Genomic DNA, 20,515 nt, shown 5'->3' on the forward strand with positions numbered 1-20,515 from the left:
ACACAAGCAAATCAAAAATCAGAAAGGCTTTTTTCGCCTTAACACTAAAGAGTTAAACCCCCAGGAAGGTCCCCCGCAGGCTGTTTATCCACAGCATAGCCCTCCACATAAATAGTAAGCCTGAATTCATGAATAGGACGTTAGGAAGCTGAGTGTTCCAAGCCGCCTGCGCTCTTGTTGGGCCCCTAGAGGGGTCTATTGCAGCAAACACTGATCACTAGATCATTGCCAGATCATTTAACGCTGCAGCTTGTTTACCAATTAAAGCTTCGGCTCTGATTGCAAGGAACGTTTCAGAGGTGTAAGGTCTCGTGTAGCAGCTTAATCATGGTTGCGAAGTGCAGGTGTGCGGGTCCTAGATTGTCTCAGTTAAACCTTATTAGACTGGGCTGTTTTATTATTAGACTAGACTTTTTTATAGAGATGAATTGTTGTAGCTGGTAAAAGTTCAAATTTAAGGAATGTTATTTTCTGATTGAGTTCTGCAATCCAGGCCAGCGTGACTCCAAGTGAAGGTACCATAATCACCGTCAAATGGTAAGTGCCGTAGAGGGATCTAATTTGAAGAGAAGTGCAAAACGCAGTATGCTCGGCTTGTGGTTTTTTTTTTCCCCACTTAAAATGTTTTTGTTCTTTTATGTACCAAAAGTCATAATCTTTACCTTTTTGCATGAGCATTTTCAAAACTTTGTTTCTTTTAGAATCAAATATGCTGTTTTCATGACTGCGCCTTTAGTGGATTTAGCAGTGAGTGACGTACTGGTTCGTCTAGTATACACACACACCGCACCTGACGGCCACATTAACTATGCCCACCTTGCATCTACATTCATTGTGTATTTTATCATCTATTCATTTGTGCATGTGTGACAAACTCCAGAGTAGGTGGCCGTGAGTAAATGTGTACATGCTTGTGACATCACAACAATGATGAATTAAAATAAGTTATTGCGGGTGATCAGAACGTTTATGAAACATAGTAGTGCTTACATACTGCACCAAACGGTTCCATGCTGGGGCCCTTTAAACATCTCTTAATTCAACAAATGGAAGTTGCACTATTGTCCTCCATTGGTCTTGGTCCTTGGTGTGTTGGCGAAGGGCCTTTGGTCTAAAAACCTCTAGAGTGCTTGCGGCAGGTGTAGCAGTAGGAGAAAAAGATGAAGGGACACAATGCAGAGATGGAATGTACTGTAATGGTGTCTGCCATCTAGCTTGGAATGGCTGTCCCAGAACAACTTTTTTTCCTCTTGTCATTTTTAAGAGCATATCTGTAGCTATTTCAGAGAGAACAGTGCGGTGCTGTTACTGTTACTGGGGGTGTGCAAAAAAAAAGAGAACTCCATTAATCTGTCTGTCTCTCTCTTGTAGCTGCGGTTGGTAATTGAGCTGGTGTGGCCCCTGTTTCTCTTCTTCATTTTGGTCTGGGTGAGATCTACCAACCAGCCCACCTATAAAGGCCAGTGTAAGTAGAGCTCGGCTTCTGTCTGCTTCTGATAATGGTTCTTTTGGTTCTTACAGTGCGCACGATATTTGAAGAAAGATTACTTACAATTTACAATGTAGCCCATGAACTTACATGAATACAAAAGCAGAGAAAACCCAGAGAGAATAACAGGTGGAGGTACACTCTTTGATACACGTGTCCTCTGTCCTTTTAAAGCAAGGGTATTGGGCAAAAAATCTAATGGACTTCCTCTTTTACATCAAATGTAGTTGATCAGCCATGATTGGTGTCTGAAGTTGCATGCTTTTGTTCATTTGAGATTACTTAACAACTTAAAATGGTTTTAGGCAAATGTGAAATATCCAGTTGTATTCAAAACTGTGGGAGCCCCTGGTTACATTTCATGTTTTGTTGATTTTCCAAGTGAAAATACGTTAATACATCGTCTACAGAGAACACACTTCTGCATGTTTTTGATGCACAACTATCTGCTGAATTGAAGAAAATTTAAATGATAGAAAGTGTCATGTGCAATGTCATGGCATAATTTGCACTGTATGTTTTTTTTTTCTAATATATTAAACATTTGTTTAATGAAACCAGTTTGGTTGCTGACACACATATAACATGATTAAACAAACCTGTACATCCTCATGGCTTTAGTAGGACACTAGGACACAAGGTCATTAATGTGAGGCACTAAATGCTATTTAAGTGCTGATAGTGTCCCCTTGTGGAAAAAAAAGCAGCCTGCTAAACATGAGTGAGTGAGTTACAAGCCAGTAGAGCCACAGAAGACTCTAAAATCACAGTGAATGCTGCACACCATTGAGAATGAAGTCATAATAACATTACTATCCAGAACTCTTCATATTCATGAAGATCATGAAGATCCAGTCTTGAGGTAGATAACTTGACAAAAATGTACACAGATAATTACAGTATAATGTTTAACATATTAATCTATTATTTTTACAGACCTTTTTAGACATTGAATTAAAAAAATCTAAAATACTTTCCGTGATGAGATTGTAATAATAATTAATCTGTATAAAATGACAAAAATTGTTGTGGCAAGTTGTAGCATCTCTAAAAAAAAAAAATTAAAAAAATTCTGAAGGTGACGGTTTAAAATAAAATGAACTCAATTTTGTCTTTAAGCTAAATGTAGGTGACTGGCCAAGACTTGTTCCCTGTTGTCGTTTTACATTTTAGCGACGTTTTGTTTATTTTCTAAGTGAAAATAACATGTTAACTCATCCTGCACAGTTAAGTCAGTTGGTTTATTAAAGTCATTAACTGCAAATATGGATTTTCTACTTTTGAAGCATCATTTACATTCTTCTAAAAGCCAGTGTCCCTCCCTCCTGATGCAGGCCATTACCCCAACAAGCCCATGCCCTCAGCAGGAGTGTTGCCATGGTTACAGGGCATGGTGTGCAACATCCAGAACCCATGTGTCAGTCAGCCAACGCCGGGAGAGACACCTGGACAGGTCAACAACTTCAACAACTCAATGTGAGCAGCAGGCTTTTTTCTTCAATGTTATTCACAGGCAGTTTTGATGTTAGATCATTATGAAACACAGGATTATACCACAACCACATAAGCCAAAGGCTAAGCTTGCGTAATAGTGATTATCTCTTTTTCTTTAAATGGTCTTCAGATTCAGATTCAGATTCCTTTATTGATCCCAGAGGGAAATTGCAGAAAGATGAAGCTAACTTATAAAATATATATCATTCAAGGAGCCCTTCTTCTTCTTTTCTTGTCACTGGTGTCGAGCATCCGCTGTCTTATAATTATCTCCATTGTTATGTAAAGAAGTCAAGTATTTTCTGTGGGTATTTGCACTCACAGACAGGAAAACAGTCATTCAGTGTGCTACAAGAGAAGTAGTTCTGTTCTGCAGTTGTTCTTAGAGAAAAGTGACTTTTAAGTCTCAAGCACTTGCCACTTGTATTTGTTGTATACATGGTAACATCCTTTGTTGTTGAATATGTTTTATTTGTTATTTTGTCATTTATTCTTATTTCTCTCGTTATTTAGTCTCGCAAAGGCTCTGATCGAGGTGCAGTCTCTCCTGGCTGACTCCACCTTCCTCTCCAACCTCAAACTGCTGTCTGGTGACATTAACCAATGGGCCTCCATCCTTCAGAATTCCAACCCAGCCAACGGTAAGGAAGAGAAAGGCAGTGTTCTTTCATTCTACAGGACAGCAGGGCAATTTCACAGGAAGGCATGTCCTCCATAAAAGCGTCCTATTCATGAATTCAGTATCAAAGGTCCGCATTTAACTGATTTTTTCTTTATACGAGAAGATGAAAGGAGAAACATTTTGGCCGACGGCGTTTGTCACTGCTGGATAAAACTTTCCAGTGAAATCTATTTCACGCCAGTCTTTTGGTTGTGATTTATTAGCTTCGACAACGACCAAGTGCTTACATCACTCAGTGCCTATATGCCAGAAATCAGCCAGCAAGTATGAGTCAGCAGAATAAACAATGAACCGGCAGAATGTTGTATACCAGTTATAGTGGCATAATAACACACAATAAATAAATAAACAAATATTCTTTCTATCTTAATTACTCACTGGCCACTTTATGGGAAACACCTTGTAGCTCCACCTTGCTGGCATACAGTTAGAGAACGTCTGTAGATGTACTGCTTGTGCCATCTTCACCCGTGTTTCTGACCATAGAGCATCTCTTTGGGTGGTGGACCGTTCATAACCTTAAAACTGCCATACCCGCTGTACACTTGTGCCAGCGCCACCTACGCTGCCCTGCATCTACCACGTTAGTATCACTACTGACTTCTAAGAATGGTCCACCACTCATTTAAGGACCATGGTCCTGTAGTCAGGAACTGACCAATGATAAGTGGGCTAGACAAACTGTACAGTAGAGGTCTAGATGTTGGAACAGATTTTTAGAACTGCCAAGTAAATGGTACAAAGCAGATCTTTCTAATTAGATTGCCCATAAATGAATGTAGAAGGAAAAGTTTTTTCTGTTAGAATCACAGCACTTTTGAAGTTTTTGCTGAGTCATGTTTCTGTAAGACGTCATTTTGTGATGTCACCAAACGAGCCCAGCGGCCTTCGCGAACAGAAGAAAAGCCAGGAGAGTAATAACCCCCGCCTCGCCCCGCAGCAGGCTAATTTATGGAGTCATTTTTGATCTGGAGTGGCAGAGCGTTTATCCTTCTGTTCTGCTGTGTTCGTTAGGCTAATTTAGTCTAATGATATTCAGATTTCTCAGCGACCTCATTTGCGAATAGGCTGAAGGGGTTTGCATTGTTGGACTCCCGGCAAGCACTCCAGGTTGGATTTGCATTCTCGAGGTCGTGAGCTCGTAATTTACAAGATTAAATTCATCAGGAGATCTGAGAGCACATAATTAACGAGTGCCGGTGTCTGCGACACTGCGACAGGGGAAGCTGGCCAATGGGAGTGGAGAACCAGGCGGAAGCAACCAATCTGTGGGAGGTGAGTGAGAGCGGGAGAGGGAGAGAGGTGATGAATGCTGCAGTTGCTCCTTCAGATGATTAAAGGCTGAGGTGATGGCTTCAATCTAGCTCCAAACAGTTTACACAGAGGCCACTGCGTGTGTGTGTGTGTGCGCGTGTGTGTGTGTGCTAGAGACATGTCAGCCTCCTGTTCATTCCAGCTGATGGAACTGTTCCACTGATAATGGGGCCGGGATATTATCTGCAGTAATGCAAACACTAATTAATCCTTCACCACGTCCAGTAGCAGCCTTTACCCATCTCACAGAACAGCTCTAATTAGTACCGCGCTGCATGTATGTGTTATTACTTCAGCCAAGTGACAGCTGTATGTTAGAGCCAAAACGTCTCTACCTGCATACCTGCCAGAGATTCCATCTATCCAGCTGTTTTCAGTTATATACAAGGTGTGTACTCAGGGCAGATCAAATGTGAAATGAAAGGCCTAATTGGCTTTTAGTGATGTGGAGGGCTGTGTAAACTCATCGACGCAGCAACGTCATGAACAAACTTGTGGTATTTTGCGAGACAAGCTCACTGCAGGAATCCTACAATCACTCACAGCTCAGTTAGGGGAAGATCATTTCCAGAGATCCAGAGAATACCAGGAATGCAAACTCTGTAGGTGTTTTTAAATCCAGATTACATTAAAACTAGCATAGCGTATGGGGGTGTCACATGACCCGGGACCGAGATGGCCACTTGAAAATTAGCCCTGCTCTAAATTAAGCCACTTTGTTTGATTTTCTTTCAGTTCACGTTTTCAGATGGGTTCCCGCCTTCTGCGAGTATATCACACACTCAGAGCAATATTTATTTATGTATTTATTCATTGTGGAGGCCAAATGTCCCCATGAAGATTCTGACGTAGCAACATTTGGTCCCAGGAACAAGAGAATGAACGTGCATGCACATGCATATATATATATATATATATATATATATATGTGCGCCACAGGAAATGTGTGAGGGTTCTGATGAGGATTCGAAAAGTATGTTAGAGCTATGCTAACAGGTATTCACATTAATGTTATTTTGGTCGTTCTAGATTCTGGCCATTTCAGACATCTGAATCTTATAAATGGCATTGTCTGTGTTTGATTTGGAGGTTGTAACATGCACTAAAAGAAACTCTATGTTCGAGCAGTCTTACAGTGACTTTTACAGTGACTCAGTACAAACGTCTAGAGTAAAGCAGCTGCCCTGTTGTCTGTGTTTAATGCCGGACTACAACTCTGTTTCACAGAGTGACGTTTTGTTCACACAAAGTTCGGCTCATGCATTTTAATTCCAAATGTGATCGGATGAGTCCGCTGTCAGTTCCCAATTATGTCAGTGGTTAACTTGTCGGATCCTATTAAACGAAAGGCTGCTAATACCAATAAAGACAAGTCAATGTTTATTTATATGGTGCTTTTTCATACAGCACTTTTTATAGCGTCGCAAAGCTGCTTCACAGAAAATCTATGTTGAAGCCCCAAAGCCGACAGACTCAAAAGGGAAATCAATCCTCCCATCTGGTCAACACTAAATAGCAAAAACAAAAACACGATAAGAACAACATGAACAGAAGATGCATTTTTACACTTTACAATAAACATAAAATATTAAATATAGAGAAAAGCAAAATCGAAATCAGCCCGAGGTGGACAGAAGTAGTTAGATTAACCAATGGTCACCAACGACTACTGCTAGCAGCTTATCCGAGTAACAATGAGACACTGATTGATGAAAATCATTGACTGTTATCAGTGAAATCCAGGGACTGCTGTCATCACAGTGATAATGAATGGCCTTGAAGGCCCTTAGGATTTACTTTTGTGCTGTTACACCAAAACTGTTCACCGCAACTGCAAGATAATGGAAGATCCCCGTAAAACCAGCAATACAAGTATAATAGTGTGTGTGTAGCCGTGGGAGGTTGAATCTGTGTGTTTCATTACAGCCGAATGACTCTTTAAAGGACTAACATGTGTTTAATAAGCCTCAGCATCTCCCTCAATGGCCATCTCAATATTACCATCCACCCACTCACTACACACACACACACGCACACACACACACACACGCACACACACACACACATACGCACACAGCACGACACAACACTGATGCACACCTCCAGCTTTATTCAGACAAGTGCATTGTGTCAGAGAACAATAAATGGATAGAATATGAAAAGAAAGCCCCGCTGACACGAGAATATTAACATTGCATGTTAGACATGCTTAATAACGCTCATACAGATGCATTTAGCAACTAATTATCAACCAATTCTAAACTTGAAACCGCTACGAAACTGAGAAACGTTTGACTTTTAACTTCACTAAATTCCTTTTCGACCGAGTGTCACGTTGCGCCTTGTGTTTATACAGAACATCTAGATTTGTTGTGATGGAGGAATATGTACTGTTGTTTAGGAGCCAAAACACCCCAGCAAGACTGGAGGTGAAAGTAACTTGTCATTGATGAATTAAAACTGCTTTTCATACAGTAGTGACACAGTCTGTCCTCTATAAATTCTCTCTCCCTCGCTCTGTCTCTATGTGTGCGCAGGTCGATCGATTTCGTTGCGCAGCGTGCTAAGAGATAATGAGACGTTCTCCGAATACCTGAGGAGCAACCTGTCAGTGCCAACGCAAACAGCCCAGAGACTGACGAGCATGAGAGTCCGACTCAATCAGGTACGACCTAGTAAACAAACACTCAATAAAAAAAACCTCAAACACAAATGTACTCACATGCAGAGTGAGAGAAGGACGAGTTTATAAGCCCACACACCTAGAAGCTTAAAACAGACCACACTTCCAGCCTCTTTCTTTCTGCCTTTATAGAAAAGTCACATATACAAACCCAGTTCCAAAAAACTGGAACAGTGTATGAAATGCTATTAAAAACAGAAAGCAGTGATGAGTACTTGACTTTGACCTGTATTAAATTTAAAGCAGAACAAAACAAAATATTTAGTTTTACCTTCTGAGCTATATTGGTTTTTGTAAATGTATTCTGATTGCTTATGGTATGTCTGTAACATATTCCAATAAAGGTGGTATGTTTTTCACTGTGTTACATTTCCTTTCCTTTTTAAGAACACTTGATATCGTTTGGAAACTGAATGCAGTTTTTTAACAGTGTTCCGAAAGTCTTCAGCTGTGCAACCTTATTTTCATTAAGAGACCGCAAGTAGGCCTGTCTAGAACCCACATTCTAATTAAGCAGCCATGCTGTTGTATTATATGCTAAATGTCCCTAAAAAATGGCATCTAGAATGCAGCTTGTGTTTCTCCAGTTAAATTTCCCCATATCATGACAGACGGTGACTTTTTTTCAGCTTTTTTTCTTCATCTGTGCAACTGTACAGGCCCTTACTAGTTCTGTTGGGCACACTTTTTCATAGGAAGGCCGATCTGGACAGCAGGAAGGCCAGTCTGGCATGTAGCCATACTGTTTTAACACATGCTGTTGTAACACGGCCAGAATGTACAGTACTGTGTGAAAATCTTAGGCACCCAAGACACATTTTCAAAGTTACTTATTTGTGTAGTATGTGCTTATTTGCTGAGAAAAGTGTTAATATATGAATAAACAAAATGTATAGAATATAGTGATTTTCTGGATGTTAGTGTGTTTAACCATTTTCAAACCTCTCCTGGAGGAAGTCCAGTATTATATGTAGTTAAAAAGTAACTCCTGGTTTGACCAATCAGTGCTACAGTAAATTGTGCTGATGATGTAATTGATGATATTAAGAAGTCTCTGTGGTGAATGTGAAGGTGTCAAGGACCCAATAAATTCTTATTACTTTTTATTGTTTTTATGTTTATTTGAATTATGTATATGACTTTATTCTAATGTGTAAATTGAAAAATTTGCTTAGATGCCTAAAACTTTCGCACAGTACTGTAGCTTGACATTATCATGGTGAAATAAGCGTGGGTGTGTTTGAAAAAGATGTCGTCTAGAAGGCAACATTTGTTGCTCCACTTAAATACCCCCAAACCATGATAGACACTGACTTTTTTTAGTTTTTTTTTTTCTTCACCTGTGCAACTGTATGGGCTTTTTTTTTTTGTTGTGTTTTGCACACTTTTTAAATACACTCCCATTATGTAGCCATAATGTTTTAACACATGCTGTTGTAACATAAGCAGAATATGCCTTGATGCTATCATGGTGAAATAAGCATAGACATGCCTGAAAAAGACATCATCTAGAAGGCAGCATATGTTGCTCCAAAATGTGTTGAGCATACCGTGACTGACCCTCATGATCTTTAAACCGGAAACAATCTGGGTCTCTTCTTTGGCCCTGAGAACACAACATGCATTTTATATAGTCAGAAAGGTCAACTTATCTGGAAAAAAATACAAAAACAAGATTTTTCTTGTTTTCTTTCCACAAGATATGAGGACTACTTACAGACATGGCCATTCGAAACCCAGGATAAGTATAAGCTGGGGTTATTTCTGTGCCTTGTTTCAGGTAAAAGCTACCAGAATCTTGGTAGAAAAGTCATAATAATTACTGACATTTAAATGAGACTAAAATGAACAACAGTAACAATGATAATAACATAGCAACCAAAGTTGCTTCCAAAGTTTAAATTATGCTCTGTTTGTTGAAGTAGAGTTCAACTGCATCCATGCAGGTGCCGGGAAATGGGGTGGTTACTTTTACAGCAATGGGAACAGTAATGTAGGGTACAGGCATCTCAAAGGTGTTTTTGTCCTGCACCATGGCTTTTTTCCCACTACTTCAGTCAAGTCGTGCAGATTACATGAGAATGTCAAAAGCCCAATTTTTCTTTGGGCTCAAAGTTTTTAGGGTTTTCATTTTTGGTTCGATCACTGATGCCCAGATCAGCCTGTGGACTTCAAACCACCTGTTACGATCCGTCGAAGTATCATTCCTCTTCAGGTATTTCGGAACAACAAGCCATTTAAAGGGCAGAAAATGTCAGACCGTTCTGCCTCTGTATGACAAATTGATCTGTGATGGTTGGGGGAGGGGGGGGGGGGTGGATGGGGGTGCAGACACGGCCTGTCAGCTGTTTGAGTGCTCTCTATCTGTTGTCTACGTGCGCCCTGAGCTTGATATGCCAGAGAGCTATTATTGTAACAAAAATTCATTGTATGTGGTCTACATCTAGAGGTCAACTGTGTTAGTATGGCATTTTAGAAATGGAAGTGTTTTTAACAACATATTCTTGGTTTTCCAGTATAACTATAACCACAGTGATATTTGAAACAGATGTTTTGCAAGTATCCATTAGAAGAGATTATTTTATTAATTAAAAATGATAATATTTGAATTTGATTGTCACTGCTTTTGCCTTCTAAAGCTATGGCATGCGGGCAAATGAGAATATCTTAAAATAGTCATGCCAAATTGAAGATAATTGGATATTTGGCACAAATCAGTCTTTCTAGGTGGACTTTTTTGAAGCTGATAAGGCAGCCACCAGTATCGTTTTTGGAGGCAAACTGACAGCAATGTTAGAATAATCTCCTAAGGAGAAATAAGTGTTGATACAGTTACTTCTCACTGTTTCTCTATGCAGTTACCTGCTCTCTCAGCTGAGACAAACCTGCGCACTGCCTTGTGTAGCTCTGACTCTGTGGATCGCTACCTGGAGTTTAACACGACCATTCAGAGACAGGAATTCCTGAACATCACATGCTCCCTGACGCCCAATCAGCTTCTCCAAACCAGAGAGGTCCTCATTCGTAATCTGGACAACAGAAAGCTGGCGACCGCAGTGAGTAAACCGCCAATGTGCATTACAATATATAAAAGATATGCACTGTTTTCTAGCAAGATTTTACGTGCATGGCTGATACACACCACATGGCTGAAACACCTTCTTTAACTTGGCCACTTTATTAGAAACACTTTTAACTTCATCTCAATGGCCACTTTATAAAAACACCTTCCTTGAACTTCCACTCACTGGTCACTTTAATAGAAACCTTGTACTTCCACTCACTGGCCACTTTAATAGAAACCTTGTACTTCCACTCACTGGCCGCTTTAATAGAAACCTTGTACTTCCACTCACTGGCCGCTTTAATAGAAACCTTGTACTTCCACTCACTGGCCGCTTTAATAGAAACCTTGTACTTCCACTCACTGGCCACTTTAATAGAAACCTTGTACTTCCACTCACTGGCCACTTTAATAGAAACCTTGTACTTCCACTCACTGGCCGCTTTAATAGAAACCTTGTACTTCCACTCACTGGCCACTTTAATAGAAACCTTGTACTTCCACTCACTGGCCGCTTTAATAGAAACCTTGTACTTCCACTCACTGGCCACTTTAATAGAAACCTTGTACTTCCTCTCACTGGCCACTTTAATAGAAACCTTGTACTTCCACTCACTGGCCGCTTTAATAGAAACCTTGTACTTCCACTCACTGGCCGCTTTAATAGAAACCTTGTACTTCCACTCACTGGCCGCTTTAATAGAAACCTTGTACTTCCACTCACTGGCCGCTTTAATAGAAACCTTGTACTTCCACTCACTGGCCGCTTTAATAGAAACCTTGTACTTCCACTCACTGGCCGCTTTAATAGAAACCTTGTACTTCCACTCACTGGCCGCTTTAATAGAAACCTTGTACTTCCTCTCACTGGCCGCTTTAATAGAAACCTTGTACTTCCACTCACTGGCCACTTTAATAGAAACCTTGTACTTCCACTCACTGGCCGCTTTAATAGAAACCTTGTACTTCCACTCACTGGCCACTTTAATAGAAACCTTGTACTTCCACTCACTGGCCGCTTTAATAGAAACCTTGTACTTCCACTCACTGGCCACTTTAATAGAAACCTTGTACTTCCACTCACTGGCCACTTTAATAGAAACCTTGTACTTCCACTCACTGGCCGCTTTAATAGAAACCTTGTACTTCCACTCACTGGCCACTTTAATAGAAACCTTGTACTTCCACTCACTGGCCGCTTTAATAGAAACCTTGTACTTCCACTCACTGGCCACTTTAATAGAAACCTTGTACTTCCACTCACTGGCCGCTTTAATAGAAACCTTGTACTTCCACTCACTGGCCGCTTTAATAGAAACCTTGTACTTCCACTCACTGGCCGCTTTAATAGAAACCTTGTACTTCCACTCACTGGCCGCTTTAATAGAAACCTTGTACTTCCACTCACTGGCCACTTTAATAGAAACCTTGTACTTCCACTCACTGGCCACTTTAATAGAAACCTTGTACTTCCACTCACTGGCCACTTTAATAGAAACCTTGTACTTCCACTCACTGGCCGCTTTAATAGAAACCTTGTACTTCCACTCACTGGCCGCTTTAATAGAAACCTTGTACTTCCACTCACTGGCCGCTTTAATAGAAACCTTGTACTTCCACTCACTGGCCGCTTTAATAGAAACCTTGTACTTCCACTCACTGGCCGCTTTAATAGAAACCTTGTACTTCCACTCACTGGCCGCTTTAATAGAAACCTTGTACTTCCACTCACTGGCCGCTTTAATAGAAACCTTGTACTTCCACTCACTGGCCGCTTTAATAGAAACCTTGTACTTCCACTCACTGGCCACTTTAATAGAAACCTTGTACTTCCACTCACTGGCCGCTTTAATAGAAACCTTGTACTTCCACTCACTGGCCGCTTTAATAGAAACCTTGTACTTCCACTCACTGGCCACTTTAATAGAAACCTTGTACTTCCACTCACTGGCCACTTTAATAGAAACCTTGTACTTCCACTCACTGGCCACTTTAATAGAAACCTTGTACTTCCACTCACTGGCCACTTTAATAGAAACCTTGTACTTCCACTCACTGGCCACTTTAATAGAAACCTTGTACTTCCACTCACTGGCCGCTTTAATAGAAACCTTGTACTTCCACTCACTGGCCACTTTAATAGAAACCTTGTACTTCCACTCACTGGCCACTTTAATAGAAACCTTGTACTTCCACTCACTGGCCACTTTAATAGAAACCTTGTACTTCCACTCACTGGCCACTTTAATAGAAACCTTGTACTTCCACTCACTGGCCGCTTTAATAGAAACCTTGTACTTCCACTCACTGGCCGCTTTAATAGAAACCTTGTACTTCCACTCACTGGCCGCTTTAATAGAAACCTTGTACTTCCACTCACTTGCTGCCATCACTGGGTTGTCTGTATAGGTGTATGGTTACATTCAGTGACTTATCTGTAGCTGCACAATTTATCGGATCCCCTCTGCCCTATTCATCATTGGTCAGTCTCTGACCACTGGACTGGTGTTGACCAACTTGGGTTGTGGATCATACTCAGCACAGCAGTGACACTGACATGTTAATGTATGTGATGCTGGTGTGCATTTTTACTTTCATACATCCACCCACATCTCCCACCAAGAGCATCTCTGTGGGCAAAGTGACCACTGGAGGGCTAAAGGATGATAAACATAAATCATGCAATTAACCGAAGGGTTACAGACTGTAAGCATTCACATTACAGGTAAAAGTGACCCAAATCCAGTCTTTTTCTTAATATGTGACCCAGGTTTTTTTTTCTTTTGGGACATTGTAAATGTCAACTAATTGTTTCAGTTCATTTTTTGGTCCACTTTCATGTGTGGTACTGACATCCGATATACAGCAATGCAGTCTCTATCGGAGCAGTCATCTCAGAATTTATGCTGAATTCAAGAAGCCAAAACTACTCTTTTTCTTCAGTCCCTCCCACACAATGTGGTCAAAACAGTCTGAGGTAGGTGTTTTTAATAAAGTACCATGAGCGCATGAGAGGTGCCTTTGCAAAATAATAGAGACGAATTGGTGCGATTGAACATCTGTGCAGAAATAGCAGTTCTCTGAAATAAAAGAAAATTGCTTCACATTTTTTAAATTTAGCTCAGCAAAGATAAAAGGTTCTTTTTAAGTTATTTGTCATCAGTAAACTCATTTAAAAGTTTTAGATGTGGTAAATTAAGGTCGTGTTTTAAGCTGACAGTATGCAATGAAGAGCTCTTCTATTGTTTCCTACAGTTCTAAATCATTGTAAGGAAAATTTCTCATCGCGAATCTTGGCAGTAAACTCTTCTTTCTGTCGCCCCTGAACATGTTGCGGTTGTGAGAGTCATAACTTGGTACACCTTGATGTTTAAGTGATGATTAGGTCAAAGCTGCAAAATCCATTTTGATTTTCTCCTTCTGAAAGGGTGCTGTTTTGAAGGTTTGCTCACGAAAACAACAATCTGTTTGCCTGGTATCAAAAGCACAGTGACTTGTGGGAATTAAAGATATTTCTGTGAAGCAGAAGCTCCTTTTTTCAGGCTTACAATCTTTGAAATGTTCCTGAGCCTTTGCAGCATTACGGCTTGATTAGACCAGAGTTTTTGTCATATTCTTTTTTTCGCACTTTAGAGAAAAGAAGATGAAAGCGTGTCATGTGGGAAGGTCTGTGAGAGGGGGGCCATATATGCCTTTAGGTGAGATTGTATATGTCAAGCCCTGTGCTAAATAAGTGATAAGGGCACACATTCACTCAGAAGGAAAGCCCTTTTAAGATATAAAGCACTGAGGCTACTGAGGAGCAGGTCAACCCGTCCTCCAGCCCAAAGAGGGTGTGCCATAAGATGCATTTCCACTGCATGAACCCAGGAATAAGAACTTCTGAAACTCAGATATTTAGGAACTTGGGAACACCTGGGAGCTCAAGAACTTTCAGTAAGGTAAGGTACCACTGCAGGATTCTCTCACAAACTGAGAACATTCTTCAAAAACTGCAGGAGCCTTCTCAGGAACCATAAACCTTTTTACAAATCTTGAAACTTTTTGAAAGTGTTGTTAATGCAGGAATCTTTCCTATAACTTGAAACTTTTTTAGAAAAAAAAAGTTTTTTTGAACAATTTCAAAAGGTGAATTTCCTGTACAGGAACCTTCTCATGACTCATAAAGTCAAGAACTTTTTTATGTTCAATACCAGAGCAGGCTCTTTTTTGTAGACCAGGAAGTATCTGGGTGGAGCTCAACATGCAAAACATCAGTGATTGGTCAAGCACAAGCTTAATAGAACCCTCCTATCTCTGTCTTTTTTAGAAACCGACATTAGCGAGTCGCTGTGGGAACTGAAAGAGCGAGCTGGAAAGAACAACACGTGATTAAACTGGACAGACATGCAGGGCTTGCTGGTTAGAGCTGAGTTAGAATGAAAAGGTCTGTCCAAGTAATTATTATGTTTAGGTAAATCAGGAAAGTAGTGGTGAGAAAAATTTAAATGATGTGGTTGTTTTGCAGTTTGCATGATTCTGTTTATTTACCTCACTGCTCTCCATCCCTGGTCCTGGAGAACTGCCTTCCTGCACAGTTTGGTTCCAACCTGCATTTAATGCTGCCCCTCCCTTACCTAACACTAATACATCAGATCCGACCAATTAGCGACTTCTGAAGAAGTTAATTAGCTGGAGCAGGTGTGGCAAATTGTGCTTGGACCTAGACGATGGTCATGGCACCTACAGCATGGTTGAAATGCTGAAATGCAAACCAGGAGCTCATTTAGAAACTTTTGTGATTTGCTCTGGATCGTTCTGCAATGCAATGGCGATACAGGAATCTTGGTGGCGGCACGTCTGTAGAGGTGAGTTCAGACAAACAGACTGAGAGGAGAGAGAAGGTGTGAACGACAGACAAACAGAGAGGATGATGAGAATGAGTCCTTTCTGTTCTGGCCAGATTGGAGTGAGATTTTGAGGTCTACAGGTCATCTCAGGGTGTGGAGGGACAGGGTGTCCTGACCCAGCAAACCACTGAAATTCCCTCAGCCAAGGAGGAAATATAGCTCTTAGTGCAGTATTTACTGCGCGTTAATACAGGACTAAATCCAATGCCTGGGATCAGTTACAGGCCTAGGGTAGTATTTTTTTCTCCTTACTCAAAATGCTTATCTTCATACTTCTGTTTCACAGTAACACTAATTGGGCACTGCAGAGTGCATAAAATGTACACTTTATTTTATGTGATCATGGACATCACAGATAACATTTATTGACTATAGCAAATCATAAGCTACTTTATATTCCATATTAATAAACTGCGAACTCACCCGAGCCTCGCACACCTCACATACCCTGCATCACTATACTTGACATAACGTTATAGCTACTAGGAGATGGAATTCGTTTCCAAAGCTCACTTTTTGAATGCAAAAGAGAGACTGCAATACGGGGCTAAAGTTGGCTTCCTATTTGACAGCTTCTTTCTTCTTTTCGACAGCTTCTTCTTTTTCTAATCCACCTTAAATGGCGCTGCAGTTAAATTCTGGTGCTGCTCCATTTAAGGCAGAACAGAAAAAATCAACACAACAAGAAACTGGCGAGTAGCCGGATGTTCTCACTACAGTTGACATGGAAAACCTTTGTTTAGCTAGCTAACAAACAGATATCTGACTGTGAACAGTACCACTGAGAAGCTGCTACAGGTCTGCAATTTTCAGGTTCAGGCCCAGGTTCTTGTTCAGAATCTCCCTCTTCAAGTTCATACAAGTGAGGCCCCACTGATGTGATCCAATTTGTAGCCTGCACCATATTGATTAAATGGGCAGTTACGTTTGACGCAGAAGCTGTCAAGAAATCCAGTGGGGTCCAAGTGCCCACAACAAAATAGTAAAAGGTGACAGACATAAAAAAGAGATTTTTTTTTCTTTTGGGGAAAGAAATTTGAAGGTAACTGAAATATATAAAATTGTGGTGATATTTGTTTTTCACAGATTAAAAAAAACTGCTCAAGGTCTTTAAACTAGTCATGCAACCTTGAATACTGCCAGCCCTGTTGAATCTAAAGATCACTAAAATAACCTTTCCAGCACTGTGAAGTATGTTTAAAAAGTCTCAACAAGCAGCACTCAATCAAAAGAAAGTCCTAAAGAGATGAAAAAGAAAAAGTATTGAAATATATCAGTCTGGAAAGGATTACAAAATAATCATTACCTCCAAATTGGAACAACTTGGAACAACTGTAAGTCTTCCCAGAAGTGGCCAGCCTACTAAAATTCCTTCAAAAGCACATACAGTGGGTTGCAAAAGTATTCAGCCCCCTTGAACTTTTCAACCTTTTGCCACATTTCAGGCTTCAAACATAAAGATATGAAATTGACATTTTTTGTGAAGAGTCAACAACAAGTGGGACACAATCGTGAAGTGGAACGAAATTTGTTGGATATTTTAAACTTTTTTTAGAAATAAAAAACTGAAAAGTGGGGCGTGCAATATTATTCAGCCCCCTTGCTTTAATACTTTGTAGCGCCACCTTTTGCTGTGATTACAGCTGCAAGTGGCTTGGGGTACGTCTCTGTCAGTCTTGCACATCGAGAGACTGAAATTTTTGCCCATTCTTCCTTGCAAAACAGCTCGAGCTCAGTGAAGTTGGATGGAGAGCGTTTGTGAACAGCAGTTTTCAGCTCTTTCCACAGATTCTCGATTGGATTCAGGTCTGGACTTTGACTTGGCCATTCTAACACCTGGATACGTTTATTTGTGAACCATTCCATTGTAGATGTTGCTTTATGTTTTGGATCATTGTCTTGTTGGAAGATAAATCTCCGTCCCAGTCTCAGGTCTTTTGCAGACTCCAACAGGTTTTCTTCCAGAATGGTCCTGTATTTGGCTCCATCCATCTTCCCATCAATATTAACCATCTTCCCTGTCCCTGCTGAAGAAAAGCAGGCCCAAACCATGATGCTGCCACCACCATATTTGACAGTGGGGATGGTGTGTTCAGGGTGATGAGCTGTATTGCTTTTACGCCAAACATAAGTTCGATTTTGGTTTCATCTGACCAGAGCACCTTCTTCTACATGTTTGGTGTGTCTCCCAGGTGGCTTGTGGCAAACATTAAATGAGACTTTTTATGGATATCTTTGAGAAATGGCTTTTTCTTGCCACTCTTCCATAAAGCCCAGATTTGTGCAGTGTACCACTGATCGTTGTCCTATGGACAAAGTCTCCCACCTCAGCTGTAGATCTCTGCAGTTCATCCAGAGTGATCATGGGCCTCTTGGCTGCATCTATGATCAGTCTTCTCCTTGTTTGAGCTGAAAGTTTAGAGGGACGGCCGGGTCTTGGTAGATTTGCAGTGGTCTGATGCTCCTTCCATTTCAATATGATCGCTTGCACAGTGCTCCTTGAGATGTTTAAAGCTTGGGAAATCTTTTTCTATCCAAATCCGGCTTTAAACCTCTCCACAACAGTATCTCGGACCTGCCTGGTGTGTTCCTTGGTCTTCATGATGCTCTCTGCGCTTTAAACAGAACTCTGAGACTATCACAGAGCAGGTGCATTTATACGGAGACTTGATTACACACAGGTGGAATCTATTTATCATCATCAGTCATTTAGGTCAACATTGGATCATTCAGAGATCCTCACTGAACTTCTGGAGTGAGTTTGCTGCACTGAAAGTAAAGGGGCCGAATAATATTGCACGCCCCACTTTTCAGTTTTTTATTTCTAAAAAAAGTTTAAAATATCCAATAAATTTCGTTCCACTTCACAATTGTGTCCCACTTGTTGTTGATTCTTCACAAAAAATTACAATTTCATATCTTTATGTTTGAAGCCTGAAATGTGGCAAAAGGTTGAAAAGTTCAAGGGGGCTGAATACTTTTGCAACCCACTGTAAACAACTTATCCTTGAGGTCACAAAAGAACTCAGATGAACATCTACAGACCTGCAGGCCTCGATCACCTCAGATAAGGTCAGTATTCATGATTCTATTATTAAAAGGGAGACTGAAAAATAATATCCATGTTACAGTTCCAGGCTGAAACTTGCTATCTCACATTTCCCAAACAAACACCTTGATGACCTTCAAGCCTTTTGGAAAAATGATCTGTGAACTGATGAGTCAAAAGTGAATATGAAATCTGCAGAAAGTAAATACATTTTCACAGCTTTGTCCAGATCTGATTGATGATGCAGCAAAACCTCATATCTGCAGAATGGTGACTTTACAGGAGGAGAAAAAAAATGAAACGTAATCTTCACTTGTATTGTAAGTTAATGTAGTAAGTAAGTAAGCCCTATTTTCCATGATATGAACCCTTTAAAAATAAAGAACATCCTGTAGAATGTACAGCACTTTCAGTGTGAACAGTCATCTTTTTCATATGGACTTGCTCAGAAATACACCGTGTCAAAGCTTAGGAGGAGAGCGACTTGGATTGCTTTTACATAACTCCACTGAAGTGCAGCAAAACAAACTCATTGCATGATTATATGAGCAAATAAATAAGCAATGGTTGAGCAAATAATTGAGGTTCAGAAGTGCTAAAGGGTTTTACTAAGGCTTTTTCAGGTCTGCAGTGAAAGTGTTGTGTTTTTAATACAGAGATGATGCTGCTGAAGTGTGTTCTGCTCTCTGCGGGAAAGCAGCTAGCCAACAGATCCTTTCATTAACGCCGACGTTCTGCTGGTTGAGCGTCCAGAGGGACGCGTCTTCTCTTAGGCTTCTCCTGCTACAGCCCAGATTTTAAATCCCAGCCCCAGAGGCAGCAGGCAGCAGTTGCAGATGTCAAGGACCAACGGACAAGCTCTCAATTTGGGCTCATTTCACATGTTGTGCCAGAAAGCATAAAGCCTGGTAGCTTCCGCTAGGGCCCTTACTGCCGTGGACATTTCATTTGGAAGCCTTAGCAAGATTAAAGGGCCCATATTCTACATTTTTCTAGGTTTTTTTTTTTTCTTTTTTCCCCCCTTGAGGCCCACTAATAACATTTGTGTGGGTTTATGCACTAAAAAAAATGTTTTTACACTAACACTTTCATATCTGTTTGTCCTTTAAAGTGAACAAGCATTTCTTTTTGCTTTTAAAACTTAATACTGACAAATGCAAATGAGCTACACCATATGGCCAAAAGTATTCGCTCATCCTTCACACGCATATGAACTTGAGTGACATCCCATTTTTAATCCATAGGGTTTGATATGATGTCACCCACCCTTTGCAGTTAAAACAGCGTTAAAACAGCTTTAACTCTTCTGGGAAGGCTTTCCACAAGGGTTAGGAGTGTGTTTATGGGAATTTTTGACCATTCTTACAGAAGCGCATTTGTGAGGTCAGACACTGATGTTGGACGAGAGGTTCACAGTCTCCGCTCTAATTCATCCTAAAGGTGCTCTGTCAGGTTGAGGCCCGTCACAACACACTCTCTCATCCTTGTCTTTATGGACCTTGCTTTGTGCACTGGTACGCAGTCATGTTAGAACAGAAAGGGACCATCCCCAAACTGTTCCCACAAAGTTGGGAGCACAACATTGTCCAAAATCTCGATATTTAGTAGTGAGGAAATTTCACGACTGGAATTGTTGCACAGGTGGCATCCATCACGGTACCATGCAGGAATTCACTGAGCTCCTGAGAGTGACCCATTCTTTCACTAATGTTTGTAGAAGCAGTCTGCAGGCCTAGGGGCTTGGATTTATACCCCTGTCTCTATGAAAGTGATTGGAATGCCTGAATTCAATGATTTGGTTGGGTGAGTGAATACCTTTTGGAATATAGTGTATGTGCTGCTTGGCTACCC

At 40.7% G+C, this 20,515-nt stretch overlaps 1 protein-coding gene across 1 annotated transcript in view; it reads left to right on the forward strand.

Moving 5' to 3' along the window:
* LOC108427427 (phospholipid-transporting ATPase ABCA1) overlaps nt 1–20,515 on the forward strand; it is a 246,921-nt gene that overhangs the window by 37,106 nt on the left and 189,300 nt on the right. Inside the window, exons 3-7 of the mRNA XM_037532939.1 lie at nt 1,372–1,465; nt 2,824–2,965; nt 3,497–3,624; nt 7,517–7,644; nt 10,521–10,718. Of these exons, the coding sequence (XP_037388836.1) occupies nt 1,372–1,465; nt 2,824–2,965; nt 3,497–3,624; nt 7,517–7,644; nt 10,521–10,718 (690 nt within the window). The remainder of the gene's footprint in view (nt 1–1,371; nt 1,466–2,823; nt 2,966–3,496; nt 3,625–7,516; nt 7,645–10,520; nt 10,719–20,515) is intronic.

The sequence above is a fragment of the Pygocentrus nattereri genome, chromosome 22, assembly GCF_015220715.1.
Source record: "Pygocentrus nattereri isolate fPygNat1 chromosome 22, fPygNat1.pri, whole genome shotgun sequence".
NCBI lineage: Eukaryota > Metazoa > Chordata > Actinopteri > Characiformes > Serrasalmidae > Pygocentrus > Pygocentrus nattereri.